This window comes from Lissotriton vulgaris, chromosome 2_1 (genome assembly GCF_964263255.1).
Source record: "Lissotriton vulgaris chromosome 2_1, aLisVul1.2, whole genome shotgun sequence".
Classification (NCBI taxonomy): Eukaryota; Metazoa; Chordata; class Amphibia; order Caudata; family Salamandridae; genus Lissotriton; species Lissotriton vulgaris.
Genome location: NC_141687.1, coordinates 283,939,425 through 283,954,650, shown reverse-complemented (window position 1 = coordinate 283,954,650; position 15,226 = coordinate 283,939,425). Strand labels below are relative to the sequence as shown.

At 46.0% G+C, this 15,226-nt stretch overlaps 1 protein-coding gene across 1 annotated transcript in view; it reads right to left on the bottom strand.

Annotated features, from left to right (window-relative positions):
• Positions 1-15,226, bottom strand: part of RNFT1 (ring finger protein, transmembrane 1) — a 259,999-nt gene that overhangs the window by 160,055 nt on the left and 84,718 nt on the right. Inside the window, exon 4 of the mRNA XM_086954939.1 lies at positions 14,350-14,450. Within this exon, the coding sequence (XP_086811065.1) occupies positions 14,350-14,450 (101 nt within the window). The remainder of the gene's footprint in view (positions 1-14,349; positions 14,451-15,226) is intronic.

Sequence of the window (15,226 nt, the reverse complement as noted above, 5' to 3'; positions counted from 1 at the left end):
TGTTTTAAGCTCAGCCTGCACTACTGACAGTGGTTCCAGTATAAAAATGTACACACATTTTCAAAGTCTAGTAATATGAGGCTCTGTATAATGCTCCCATAATGCTCTCTGATTATATGCAAATGTTTGCAGAAGCTTGACAGCAAGAGTGATGATTCTTTGCTTTCAAAATAAAACGTTCACAAAATAATGCACGTAAGAAAAGAAAACATTTAGCTAAACTACAGTAAGATTTTAGGTACCGTATCTTTGCAGCATCTTTAGTAACATGTTGAGGTATGTTAGTATTTCCCAAAAATATTCAGAATGGAATATCAGTGTAACCAGTTTAAATACGAATATGGAAAACAAAAATAAACAAGCATTGGCAAAGCTAGTGGGTCTGAAATTGGTGGTCAGCCTTTTGGTTTTGTCAAGGCGTGACTTGTTTAGGCATGGTTTTTGTAAAACCTTAACAGTGTGGGAGCTGCTGGGTCCTCACCATTCTAACAAGCATTGGCAAAAGCAAAACCAAATTTTTTTGGGTCTCAGCACACATTGCCACAGCAAAACAAAAGGTCATGGTTAACGCCAGGCCGAATTAGAGGCTCAATTATTAAAGAAAGTCTCAAAAGTGCATCCATGGTATATATCCTTGCATTAAGTGCATATGTACAGTTTCCATGATTTCACAAACATTTACAGACGTAGGCCAAGAAATAGTACTCCCAGAAAATATTTGTGAACTGCATTTTAGCATGAGCAAATATGCAGGGTAGATTTGCTTATGTGAAAATCTGAATGTTTTTAAGTTCACTTTTCCTCCAACCACTTTTTTCCCAACCCTGGAAGAAGTTTTAAGTCTGCCACTGTCAGTAGTAAATTTCCAACCGTTCTGAGTATGGGAAATGATTAGAGAAGAATTGGTGAAAACCCATACAACATGCACGTTAGTAGGTTTGCACAGACCAAAAAGGGCATTCCAACCCTGGAACTATTGCTTACCACTCCCTTCAGCCCCAGTATGTAGACCTGCAGAAACATAGCAGCATAAGGGAATTGCTAGTATTCAAACACTACTATGGTATGAACCCTGGCATAATCAGAGAGGCTATATCAGAACTTAGATTGTTGCGTAATTTGTTGCCACATTACATAGCACAAAGGGGACAAGTGGATTTTGTTACAGGACAAGTAGATTTATTAAGAAGCCTGCCCCATGGACAAGTAGATATTTTATTAAATTCCACACCCCTGCGGGTTCACTATACCACGGGCAAAAAAATAGAAAATGCGCAGTGTCCTGGACAGACTTATCATCGCATTTACATGGGGTAGAATCCTCTAACTTGCACCAATTTTTCATATCCCATAAGACCGTATGAATTTGGTTGAAGCGGAATTTTGACAGTAGCCATCTATGGAAAAAGTTTGTTACCACTGACAAATAAGGCGCCATTTCAGGAGTAGTAGTTATCATTATATGACTCCTCACTGAGAGTTTACCTAATTCCTCCGCCTCTCGTTCCGCAACACAGAACTTGATGAAATTGGTTTTCACCCATACTAGATCTTCTTTGCATAGGGATTCTGGGCTTCTGAAAATTTCAGGGCGTCCTAGCTTTTTAGCCACATTCTCTACATAAGACAACCACTGGATATCCCTCACATGATCTAATTTCATACAGTCTTTGATGATTCTATGGTTCAGACTAAGGTGCTGATTTAGCCAAAGTTTTATCCATAGCACAAGGGGTGCTATTTTTATCATGTCAGTAATAAATCCCGCCCCTAATTCAAGGTGTACGGGATAAGATGCGGTTTGTTGGGGCGAACCAAGCAATGATTTTAGGAATTTGTTTTCTTCCACTTGGATGCGGTCAATTTTTGAATATCCCCAAATAGCTGCCCCATAACGTGCTATTGCAACTGATTTGGCTTTATAGATGGCCAGAATAGCCTCTATAGGTTTCCCCCCTAGTCTTTTTGCGAACCCCAAAACTGCAGATGCAGAGCTTCTAACTGTATTTGCCTTGGAGGTTAGCTGCGGTACCCATGTTCCCCTTTGGTCAAAAACGACCCCTAGATAAGTAAAAACCTTTACTCCGGAGATAACTTCACTGCCACAAAAAAAAAAAATTTCTTTGCTTTTTGAACAACCCACTGACATTGTGTGTGACTTGGCACTATTAATAACCAAATCCAGATAGGACATAAAAGATCCAAAAGAATCAAGGAGTTTTTGTAGGGCAATCAGGGTCCTGGCTATCAGGACCGCATCGTCGGCATAGAGGAGCACCGGAATTGGCCTCCCCCCCCCATGCACGGGATGTCCTGAGTTGCTGCTGTTAGATTGGTCTCCAATGAATTCACATACAGCGTGAACAGCATGGGGGCCAAAATACAGCCTTGGCGTACCCCTCGTCGAGACCTAAAGTTTGCTGTGCACTTCCCGTCGGTAGTCATCCTAATGGAGGCATTTAGATCTTTATGCAACTCCGCCAGGAAGTGTACCAAAGAGTTGTCAAGGCCCATATTCAATAGCATAGTCCACAGCTTTGATCTATTAACTAGATCAAAAGCTGTGGATAGGTCCATAAAGCCTAGGAATATGGATCCCCTTTTAGCCCTCGTATACTTTGCTATTATCAGGTGAAGGTTAAGACATTGGTCTTCTGTGCTCCTCCCCGCTCTGAAGCCGTATTGTACGTCCGTCAAGATGTTATTCCTAGTAGCCCAGGAAGTTATTCTGGCTAATACAACTTTTCCTAGGATCTTAACAGAGGAGTCCAATAATGATATGGGCCTATAGCATCTTGGATCTCCCCTCTGGCCTTTTTTAAACACGGGGATTATGGTAGCTCTGGACCAAGATTTCGGGAATCCCACAACAGTTGAAGCATTAAAAACCTTAACTAAAATATCTGCCCAGAATAATGGGTTAGCCTTAAACAGATCCGAGGGGACCCCATCTGGGCCCGGTGCCTTTTTGCCTGCTCTACTCTCAATTGCTTCAATGACTTCAATTATGTTGAAGTTTACTGGACCTAGCGGGAATTCAGGGGCAGGAAGCACAAAGAGTTCCTGCTCCATGTTACTCCCATACATTTTTTCGAAGTGGTTAAGCAAGTCACCCTCAGGAATATTAAGTTCTAGTTCCTCGTTCTGGTCACGAGCAAACAATGGGGTATTTATTATTGACCAGAACTTCGAGCTATTTTTTAAGGTAGCTTTATCCATAAGCTCAAGCCAAGCTTCTCTTTTTAGAGCATGTTTACGCGCTTGAGTTACCCTGGAATAATCCTTTCTCAGCTGTCGCACTAAGGATAGATCCGTAGGACGGGTATTAAGTGCTTTTTTAAGGCGGTTGTGGGCTTTACTACAGGTAGTATCAAACCAGCCTAATGCTGGTCTGTTCTTCCCTCCCCGACCTTTAGATGTTAGATTCTGGGATATTAAAAGGCAGATGCCTTCAAAAGAGGATAAAACCTCCTCGCCTTTTGAGAGGGGATTAGCACAGATGTTCAATTCTTCGGAAGCCTCAGTGGTTATGCTGAGAAAAAAATCCTCCGGTACTACCTGTCCCCACTTAAGCCTCCTCCCCTGATCTTTAGTCTTAATTGGTAAAGCAACCTGAGATATAGCATTGAAACTCATGAGGGAGAAGCCATTTGCTAGCTCCAGCCCCACGGGATTATGATCGGTCCCAGGCATCGGTACGGCGTTGTAAAAGATCACAAATTTAAGAAGACCTAACGATAGGAATATATAATCAATTATTGAATCACAATCCCTTCCAGTATACGTAGCTACCCTAGTATTTTTATCAAAAAATTCTGCCTCATATAAATCATTGGTAGCTAATAGATTTTCCATAACCACCCCCTTCTGACTATGTTCAAAGTGCGGGGGGGATATACTGTCAGGGGCATCTGAATCGATAAGGTCACAGTTTACACATAAGTGTACATTAAAATCACCCAACACTATAAAATGACAATAAGTGGTTTGCTTCTCTTTATAAATAATTAAAAAGTCTGTTAGCCACATTAAATGTTCATTAACAGGGTAGCCATTCGGTGAATTATAACAATTCACAAAGAGTATTTGTTACCATCGACCAAGTTACCTCTATAACCAAACAGTTATGGGAGTCGCAGTCAACTTTCATAATTTTGCCCTTTACATTCACTGAGACCAACATCAGCAAGCCCCCTCTGTTCCTTCCAGCAGGAGAAGATAAAGCCAGGACAAAATAAGAAGTATATCCATCCAGCCAAAAGTCACAATCCATGTCCCACGTCTCCTGCATAGCAACAATGTCATATGATTTAACAAAGTTCAGCCAGTTGGGATCTTCTCTCTTGGACCGTAATCCGGCAATATTCCAGCTTAGTAGTCTGATCTTATCCTTTTTATCCGGGGTATCCAATTCTGGTTTGTGTCCAAGATTATCTGAAGAAGGTACAAGAGCCATAGGGGCATGGTCCACTACAGCAGCATCTTCCATACCCTCTCCATCCCCCGTCAATCGCACAATTCAAGGTCCAACAGAGCATCAAATCTATTGTGTGTAGTGATATGAGGACCAAACCTAAAAAGGTTCTCCCTCCCTGAAGCCTGGCTAAGGGTAGCTGATGGAAGGCCTAAAGGTGTAAAGTGACTTCTGCCTAGGCTAGGGGTGGGGGGTCCTGGAAGGTGATTATAAAAATATCCCAAAGGGCGCACGCTGATGCTACTACTATCGGTGGCCATTGAGGCTGCCCTCAATAGAACTGTGGCAACATGTTGAGGAAATCTAAAATTTACCACCACGCAGTCACCAGTACAAGTTTTGCATGTGGGGCCAATCCAGTTTACCCTCCTAACTGTGATTATCTCTCCAGCAAATTTTGAGGGGAAACCACACTTTAGGCGCAGCCATGATACAACTTTATTTTTAAGGGAGTCATGTGACTCCTCAAATGGCTCAGCCAAAGAAGGATTATGTGGGGGGACGTTTGCTAATACATTTACATAGGGGGCACAGCCTGGCGGGAGATCAATAAAATTACTTCTCCTCCTAAGATTAGTAGATGGATTTGTTGCCGGCCCTGGTTTGTTGTGTACTCCTGTATTGATAGATGGAGGTGTGGGTAAAGCAGAAGGGCCAGGGGGATCTTGGGTAGCTCTAGATGCTTGTGATAAGACGTGTACATTTTTATCGCTCTTAGCTATCCCTTTTCTGCCAGACTCCATAGAATCTATATTAGGAGTGGGCAGACAGGGCTTTACTTTATCTATGCCAGCTACTTGCTTCTCTAGTAGGTCACCCAATCTCTTAACCTCTGCAGTGACAATTTCCAGCTGAGACATTAATGGTTTAAGGGATTCTACTAGTTTCAGCTCGAATTTGGTCTCTAAGTTGAGACATAGAGACTTTCCATCTACTCAATCAGCATCAATCTGGCTTTCGGAGTGAGCACAGCACTGAATCCGCTCTCACTCACGTTATAGTTGACATTTCAAAAATACTTGATAAAAATGAATCCCGCCTCCTTATCCTCCTTGACCTTTCCTCTGCCTTCGACACGGTCAATCATGAGAACCTCCTATCCATTTTGAAGAACAGGATGGGCCTTTCCGGTCGTGTGTTACAATGGTTCTCGTCCTTCCTCCACCACAGATCACAAAGAGTCAAGGCGAACCACTCTCTCTCCCAGCCCTGTCCAGTGTTCTTGGGGGTCCCCCAAGGGTCCACCTTATCTCCTATACTCTTCAACCTGTTCCTGGAACGACTAGCTAATACACTAAATTCCATGAATATTCTCTTCCATATGTATGCGGACGATACACAACTATCTGACAATCTCCTCCCCGGATAACCTAATTTCACTCCACTCTACCCTAACGTCTACTCAGAACTGGTTAACCGAGAACCACCTCCTGCTTAACACCTCCAAAACAGAATTCCTTTTCAGCTCTCCTCCAAATCACTTCCCCAAGCCGGACCTCTGGTTGAATCACTTCACTGCCTTCAACTGCTCCCTCCTTTTTATCAACTCAGTCAAATCTCTCGGAATCACCCTGGACAAGCATCTGAACATGAAGAATCATATCAGTTCAGTTCAGTTCATAAAGCTTTATTTCGATAAATAAATATCTTAAAAGCTATACAATCCAATATAAAAAGTATACAGAATAGACCATAATGCACATATTATAAAAACGAAATATACAAAAAGGAGCTTTAAAATTGATTAGTTCGTGGAGCAATAAGCAATAAATAGTTTAAAAAGTTGTCTCGGCAACTGCATAGTACAAGAAAAAGGAGCATTATTGGAGACCAAGTCCATTTTCAGATTTCCTGCTTCAGGAGTTAGTCTTAATATTTTGCACTCTAATGCTCCATGCCCATTTGAGATATTTAGCTACTCCACAGGCGTAGAGATCCCGAGTGTCAGATTTTAGGATACGCAGTGCAGCTCGATGGCTGCCTCTGCCCATCTCCTTGCATATTGGTTTCAGCCAACACCTTCTTGCCACTTTGTGTGCTGGACAGACAAACCAAGTGTGCAATCGATTCAGTAGGAGCCTTGCAGCTTGGGCAAAGAGCTGTGGTTTGATGGGGAGGCTTCCACTGAGCAGTCATCTCTCTCGTAAGAAGTGTGTCTGTCCTAAACTCAAAGTAGAGTGCTCTATCATGTGGTTTTTGTATAAAATCTAGGTAGGGCTCATAGCGGATAAGAAGCTTATGTGCATGAACTCTTCTGTGAGCCTGCCTATTCTTGGGTTGAGGAGATCGTTTTTAGCAACCCACGGCCAGTAAAGCCTCTTGACTTCTGCTTTGAGCGGGGCAGTTCTATTTTGCCACTCTTCTTCAAGGTCCAAATCGTGCAGAAGTTTCTTTACGCTTTTGAGCCAATGGACCTTGTGCCACCCATCCGTATTCATTATCTCCCTCAACCCAACTGCATATTTCGATTACTCTGGGGTCCGCCACAGGCATACCCATAGCAAGAGTGGGCGAAGTCTTGCTGTATCCCTAAGCGAATGGCAGCCTAAATCATATAAAAGGGGCTTGGCGGGTATCCTCTGAGGGAGCATCATTAGGTCTTTTAAGAATTTATTCTCCGACTTTATAATTTGGTCTGTATTAGAAAAACCCCACAGTTCGGCACCGTAAAGGGGCTAACTTACTGCCTTAGCCTTATAAATTGTGAGGGCGGGGGCAATTGGTCTGCTCGTAGAAGAGCGATGCTCTTTTAGTATTGACCCCGCCACCCTCTTACGGGACAGAAGCCTTTTCTTTATGTGTGGTGACCAATTCATAGAATGGGAGATACGGATACCCAGATAATCGAAGGTGGTGACCCTTTCTAGTTGGACAGAGTTTAGCAATGGGGGGGTTCCTAAAGGTTCTAGATGGATTGAGTGTAAGAAACTTAATCTTCAGGGTGTTGATGGACAACCCTTTGCTAGTACAAAACCGTTGGAAACTGTCCAAAAGGGTCTGCAGGCCATTGTGGTTTTTTGAGATGAGGAGGTTGTCGTCGGCGAACAGGAGTGTTGGAATTTTTTCGCCCGCCAGGGATGGGGCATCAGATGGTGTTTGCTGTAAATATTCAACCACCCCATTTACATACAAAGAGAATAGGGTGGGAGCTAGCACACATCCCTGGCGGACTCCCCTGTTCACCGGTGTACGAGCTGTTTTTCCCCTTGTGACCCCCATCTCACTTGGGCATAATTGCCCTCGTGGAGGCGAATCAGTATATTCAAGATGTGCCTAGGGACCCCCTGTTCTGCCAAGACCTGCCACAGGCTCTCACGTGGGACCAGGTCAAAGGCAGTCTTTAGGTCGATAAAAGCGAGGTAAAGACTGCCTTTGCCTATTCTGACCACCTTCCAGTACAGGAGGAGTAGCCTGAATGCCTGCTCAATTGTCCCCATGCCTGCCCTAAATCCAGCCTGGTAACCCGAAAGGACTTCGTTCTCTTCCGCCCATGCAAGAATTCTCTCCAACAAGACACGTCCTATTACCTTTTGGATCTAATCTATCAGGTTTATTGGGCGGTAGTTTGCAGGATTGTCCCTGTCCCCCTTCTGAAAAATGTGTACTACTTCAGCCCCCTTCCAGGAGGCTGGAATCGTGCAGCCACTGTCAATGGCATTAATTAAGGATGATAAGAACTTTGCCCAATTGACAGGATCTGCTCGAAGGAGGTCACCTCACAGGCCATCAGGTCCTGCTGCTTTTGCCGGGACTATTCGCCGAATGGCGGTTTCTACCTCCAATTCTGTGAAAGGGTATCTAGTGAAGTCCCTGGGAGCCACCCAAGGGTCAATTGGTAGGCCATCTAGAGTAACTTTCCCATCATCGCCATATAGGCTCTGGAAGTGGTCAAACCAAATTTTGCTTGAAATGTTGTTAGTAATAAGCTCGCTGACAGGGCGCGTTTTTTTCATGAGGAGATCCCAGAAAAGGTTGGCATCCTTCCTCAGGCTGGCAGCTGATAGGGCCTGCCAATGCTGCTCCTTCCAATCTTTTTTTGCTTTAAGGACTGCCACCTTATATTCTTTTCTTGCTGTCAAAATCCCAGAAGGAGACTTGCTTTTGACAGCCATTATAAGTGCCGATTTTTTATACCTGCAGGATGCTGTGTACCATGTGTCAATGGAGTTATTACGCATATTATGTCTCCTACTATTTGTGTGGAAAACAGTGCATAAAGTTTTGATGGTGTTCTCATATATTAGGGGTATATTCTGTATAGCGTCTGCATGGGTAGTAATATTTTGCAACCCAGTTAGGGCCCCTGTTAGGGTGGCTCTAATGCCTGATAGTTTTGACTCATCAAAGGCGACTTTGTTCCATTTGAGGTGCCTACCAGAGCTCGAGGATATTAGTTCCCTTGTCTGCATTAAGTCTATTGTGTTTAAAATTCCAAGCTTCGGAGGCCATGGTGGTTTGAGCGAAAGGCATAGCGGATTGTGGTCGCTATCAGTAGTTGGCAGTGTCACCATATCTATTAAGTGGCTCCAGAACTTGCAGTCTAGCAAGATGAAATCAATCCTGGAGGAGTGGCCTACCCTGTTAAATGTGTGTGCTCCTGTCAGGTCGGACTGCGACCTCCCATTGGTTGCCCTTAGCCCATATTCTAGGCATAGGGAATTCAACTGGACCACTAATTGGGTCCACTTTTTTACAGGGGGTAAATTCAGCAGGGGAACTCCCTGCTTTGCATCGTCCTCATCTAGGCCTAACATGTCATCTACGGCAAGGGGTTCAAATGTGCAGTTGAAGTCTCCCGCTACCAAGATGAATGAATCTGGAGGGCAGCGGGAGTCAAGTCAAGTCAAGTCAGAGAATTTATATAGCGCAGTACATACCCAGAGGGTCTCAAGGCACTTAGGAAGGGGAGGAGGATTACTTGTCAAATATCCACGTTTTAAGTTGCTTTCTGAATGCTAGGTGGTTCTGGGTAAGGCGAAGGTAAGTGGGGAGTGAGTTCCATGTTTTAGCAGCCAGGTATGAGAAGGATCTGCCTCCCATGGTGGTCTTGTTGATGCCAGGTACGGTGGCGAGGGCTTGGCTGGAAGAACGTAGTTGGCGGGAGGGGGTGTAGAAGGACAGTCGTGAGTTGAGGCATTCTGGTCCGATGTCGTAGAGTGCCTTGTGTGCGTGGGTCAGAAGTCGGAAAGTGATTCTCTTGTTGACGGGTAGCCAGTGGAGGTCTTTCAGGTGACCAGAGATGTGTTCGTTGCGCGGGATGTCTAATATGATCCTGGCTGAGGCGTTTTGGATTCGTTGGAGTTTCTTCTGGAGTTTAGCGGTAGTACCTGCGTAGAGGGTGTTTCCGTAGTCCAGTCGGCTCGTGACCAAAGCATGGGTGACCGTTTTCCTGGTTTCGGTGGGGATCCAGCGAAATGTTTTTTTGAGCATGCGAAGAATGTTGAAGCAGGATGAGGATACGGCGCTGACTTGTCTGTTCATCGAAAGTGAGGAATCCAGGATGACGCCTAGGTTCCGTGCGTGGTCTGTCGGGATGGGTGCTATTCCAAGGGCTTCCGGCCACCAAGAGTCGTCCCAAGCAGAGGGGGATGTACCTAGGATGAGGACTTCTGTTTTATCTGAGTTCAGTTTCAGACGGCTGTGTTTCATCCATTCAGCAACTTTTTTCATTCCTTCGTGTAGGTTAGTTTTGGCGGTGCTGGGGTCCTTGGTGAGAGAAAGGATTAGTTGAGTGTCATCCGCGTAAGAGATGATGTTGAGGTTGTGTTGGCGGGCGATGGTCGCGAGGGGGCTCATGTATACGTTGAAGAGGGTGGGGCTGAGTGAAGATCCTTGTGGTACGCCACAGATGACTTCAGAGGCCTCGGACTTGAATGGTGGAAGGCGGACTCTCTGGGTTCTTCCGGTGAGGAACGAGGTGATCCATTCAAGTGCTTTTCCTTGTATTCCGATGTTACTGAGGCGTTGTAAAAGGGTGCTGTGGCAGACTGTGTCGAATGCTGCAGAGAGGTCGAGGAGGATGAGGGCGACTGTGTCTCCATTGTCCATTAGAGTTCGAATGTCGTCTGTTGCTGTGATGAGGGCGGTCTCAGTGCTGTGTTTTGCTCGGAAGCCAGATTGTGAGGAGTCGAGGGATTTGTTGGCTTCGAGGAAAGCGGCGAGCTGGTTGTTGACAGCTTTCTCGATTACTTTGGCCGGGAATGGAAGGAGCGAAATGGGGCGGTAATTTTTGAGTTCGGTGGGGTCCGCTGTGGGTTTTTTCAGAAGGGCGGTGAGTTCAGCGTGTTTCCAGTCTTCCGGGAAGGTGGCGGAATTGAAGGAGCAGTTGATGACGTCCCGGAGGTGCGGTGCTATGACGGAGTCTGCTTTGTTGAAGATGTGGTGAGGACATGGGTCTGTGGGGGATCCTGAGTGGATGGAGTTCATCAGGCGGATGGTGTCCTCAGTGGAGATTGGCTTCCAGTCGTTAAGGGTGTTCGCGGAGGGGGGTGGGGGGGTGGGGGGAGTGTTCAGCACATGGTTGGGATGGTTGGTTTCCGGGTTGGTTGTCGAAGCTGTTGTGGATGTCAGCAATCTTGTTGTGGAAGAATGAGGCTAGGGAGTCGCAGAGGGCTTGAGAGGGGGTGATGTCGTTGGAGTTGGCCGAGGGATTGGAAAATTCCTTGACGATGTTGAAAAGTTCCTTGCTGTTGTGGGCGTTGTTGTCAAGTCGATCCTTGAATGCTGTTTTCTTGGCCTTTCTGATTAGTTGGTGGTGAGTGCGGGTGGCGTTTTTGAAAGCGTCCTTGGTGCTGGTGGTTGGGTCTTTTTTCCAGGCCTTTTCAAGGGAGCGGCAGAGTTTCTTGGACTTCTTAAGATCATCGTTGAACCATGAGGCCTTCTTGTTGCCGGGTTTGCTTTGACGTTTTTTCAGTGGTGCTAAGGTGTCGGCGGTGTTGGATAACCATAGGGTGAAGTTGGCGGCAGCTAGGTTTGGGTCCGAGGAGTGGGTTGGGGTGTTTAGAAGGAGCGATGAGGAGATCTGGTCGATGGTGATTTTGTTCCAGTTTCTTTGCAGAGTTGGTTGGGGGTGGTTGTTGGGTTTTGGCTTGTTGTAGGTGAAGTGAACGCAGCTGTGGTCGGTCCAAAGGAGAGCCGAGGTGTGGCTGAAGGAGACGTGGTTGCTGGAGGTGAAGATAGGGTCGAGAGTATGACCTGCTATGTGGGTGGGGGAAGTGACCAGTTGTTTAAGTCCGAGGTTGGCGAGGTTGTCCAAGAGGGTGGTGGTGTTGCGGTCGTTGTCCTTTTCAAGGTGAAAGTTGAGGTCTCCCAGAAGGATGTAATCTTTGGAGGGGAGCGCGTGTGGAGTGATGAAGTCCGTGATGTCTTCACTGAATTTAGCGCGGGGTTCTGGTGGTCTGTAGAGGAGAGTGCCTCTGAGTGTGGTCTTGGGGTCGATGTGGATTTGGAAGTGAAGGTGTTCGGAGTTGGCGAGGTTGGCGTCAGAGCTGGTTGAGATGCGGATTGATTTCTTATGGACGATAGCGATTCCTCCTCCTGTGTGGCCGGTACGGTCTTTGCGAGTGATCTTATAATCTTCAGGGATGGCAATGGTGATGTCAGGGGCGGAGGAGGCGTTCATCCAAGTTTCAGTTAGGAAGGCGACGTCTGGAGAGATGGTGTCTAGTAGATTCCATAGGTCAATGGCGTGTCTGTGGACCGAGCGGGTGTTGAGAAGGATGCATTGTAGGTGGTTGGGGTCGGGAATCTGTGGTGTGGTCGTAGCGGAGATGTTGTCGGTGCCGCTGAATTTGCAGGAGTAGCAGGAGAAAGGTCCATGGGTGTGTCCAGGAGCTGCTTGGACGCAGTTGGGGGCGCAACCGGGGTTGAGGGCTAGGAGGGTGGCGGCATCGTAGGTGATGCGGGAGGGCTGGGCAGCGCGAGGGGCAGGGGGTCTGGCGCTGGGCGCGGTCCAGGCGCGGACGGGCGTAGACGGGCTTACCTTTGGCGCACCTTCGGCGCGAATGGGGCGCGGTCGCTGCGCGCAGGAACTACTGTCATATATGGATAGTGGAGGGGGAGGGGCGAGGGCGGCTCAGCTGGGAGGCGTGGCGGGCTCAAGGGAACACAACAACAACAGGGTCAAAATGGAGGGGAGGGCAGAGCAGGGCGCCGGGGGATATCACACACAACAATGCGCTGAATCAAGCAAAGCAATGTAAGCGCTGTTGAATATTGGCGCTATGAAATTACGAAGCTTAGTCACAATGGCGCAATGAAAATGACAGAACTTGGTCACAATGCAATAATACGATACCACGATGCAAAGAGCAGCGAGGGGAGCGATCACTCAAGGCGGAAGCGAGGAGTGAATCACAGCGCTGCGAGGTTGGGGGATGCTCTTAAGTGCTAGTGGGAGGGCGGCTCAGCTGGGAGGCGTGGCGGGCTCAAGGGAACACAACAACAACAGGGTCAAAATGGAGGGGAGGGCAGAGCAGGGCGCCGGGGGATATCACACACAACAATGCGCTGAATCAAGCAAAGCAATGTAAGCGCTGTTGAATATTGGCGCTATGAAATTACGAAGCTTAGTCACAATGGCGCAATGAAAATTACAGAACTTGGTCACAATGCAATAATACGATACCACGATGCAAAGAGCAGCGAGGGGAGCGATCACTCAAGGCGGAAGCGAGGAGTGAGGAGAGTTCAGCTTCCAGGCACGTAATTATGGGAGATTGCGCGCCACCTCTTGTACCGCGCACATAGATGTTAAAGATCTCTAGTGTCCCCCCACTCTTGTTATCTTTTAAGGTCACCCTCAGGAGGTCAGGACATTTACAGTCAATCTGTTGAAGTGTGCAATCCAATGAGATGTTAGCCCAGATCAGTAGGCCGCCAGATGGCCGCCCCTTTCTTGATGCTGTTAATACTGCCGGGATATTATAGGTTGCAAAACCCACTTTATGATGGGGTACCAAACTCCAGGTCTCCTGGAAGATGCAAAAATCGAGGGTTTGAACGAAATTATTCCATTCAGGAAGAGCTAAGTTCTTTAAGAGGCCAGCTATATTCCAAGACAAGATGTTAAGGTTTGAAATCTTAGTATTGGAGCTTCTTAAATTGGTTTCTAATGTGACCCGGGAAAGGTTGGATCCTATTATGCTACAAACTGCTAGATGTGTGTTAGTGTTTATAGTTATAGTCCCGGGATTAGTGACACTACTAGAGTTGTGTAGTAGCTCTGGGTTTGATGTTGTCGCCTGGGCATATGTGCTTAGAGGATTAGTAGGTTCAGCGTCTATGAGGACCCGAACCGGAGTTAAAGTGTTCCCGGTGGGAGATTGTGGGGTATTTGTTAGTAAATCAATTTAGTTTCGATCAGAGTCCTTGGAGGATTACAGCCTGGGGTTTTGGTCATCGTGTTTGTATCTATGGCAGGTGCAAATGATCAGCAAAATGTTTAAGGGAGCTAATCACTTGATGAAGATACTCAGAAATATCAAACCATTACTTCCACAAGCTGATTTCAAGCAGGTGGTTCAAGCGCTTGCACAATGTCAACACAGCTGCATCCACACGGAAGGTCTGCAGATAGAGATAAACATACACACTACAAGTCTAGGAGAAAACAGTTGGTGGCAAATGTATCTGAAAGAGCTGTGGCGGTATCAAAGAAGAAAATAATCCATATGGTCTAGGTTGCTGCTGCCGGACAGTGTTTGGTGCAGCCGGTGGTTACAGATTGCGTGACATTCTGCTAACTCTCGCCATACAGAGAGTTGATCAACGCAACGCTGGAAAAAGAGGTTAACAATACATTTTCATGTCAAATCTGAAAACGTATCCAATTTAAAAATAGAATTTTATCATAAAATAGCTGATCTACCACCTACCTGTAATAAAGTGACTCTGTGAGGAAGGTGTAATAAAGGAGGATGGATGAGAAGCTTAGGAACACCAGTAACCACAGGCACTGGAGCTTCGAGCTTTTTTCCTGAAAAACACAAATAAGTAGGTTTTGATAAATTGCATTTTAAGACTGGAGTGTCCTTTTAGAATATCTTTAGTAATGGGACGTTCATCACATTCAACCTCAGTCCACATGCTCAACTAGGTAATTTTCTAGCAGAGGATTAATTAGATGGTACCCAATCTCAAACTTTGCAGGTTTCAATAAAAATACACATATTCGTTCCTGTTCCTAAATACCAATGTTAGGCCAGTCCATCATATTTCTACTAAAACCGTTAATACCCACCAATGCCATATTCATCAGCCTAAATCACAGAGGGCGTAAGAAAACAAATCTTTAACATAACTTCACGTGGTAGGGAATAAGCCCATTACCACAGTGGCTGAGCAGGTTTGCCACTACTTCATGCCAGGACTCATTCACAGAATGTACTTAGTCAAAGTAATCTGACCCTTCCTCTAAAGAAAGCAACCCTAAATGTTTAGGATCTACAGAGGCATTTATGTGAGAACATTCTGGAACAAGCACTGACAATATCAACGTGTTACAGATGACACATAGTGGTGCTATTATTCCATGTACCAAACACTGAAGGCCATTTACAATTACAATGAAATGGGGCCAGATACACCATGAACACATACACAGTAAGCTGTTGGTTGGCAGTATAGGTCTCATTTTGCAACTACCAGGCACTTCCTGGGCTAGTGCATACTGCAAGCAAGATGGTCTCTTTAAGAGGTCATCCTTTGTTCTACAGCAAAACACATCTCTCAAGTTTACATTGCAATAGGGAG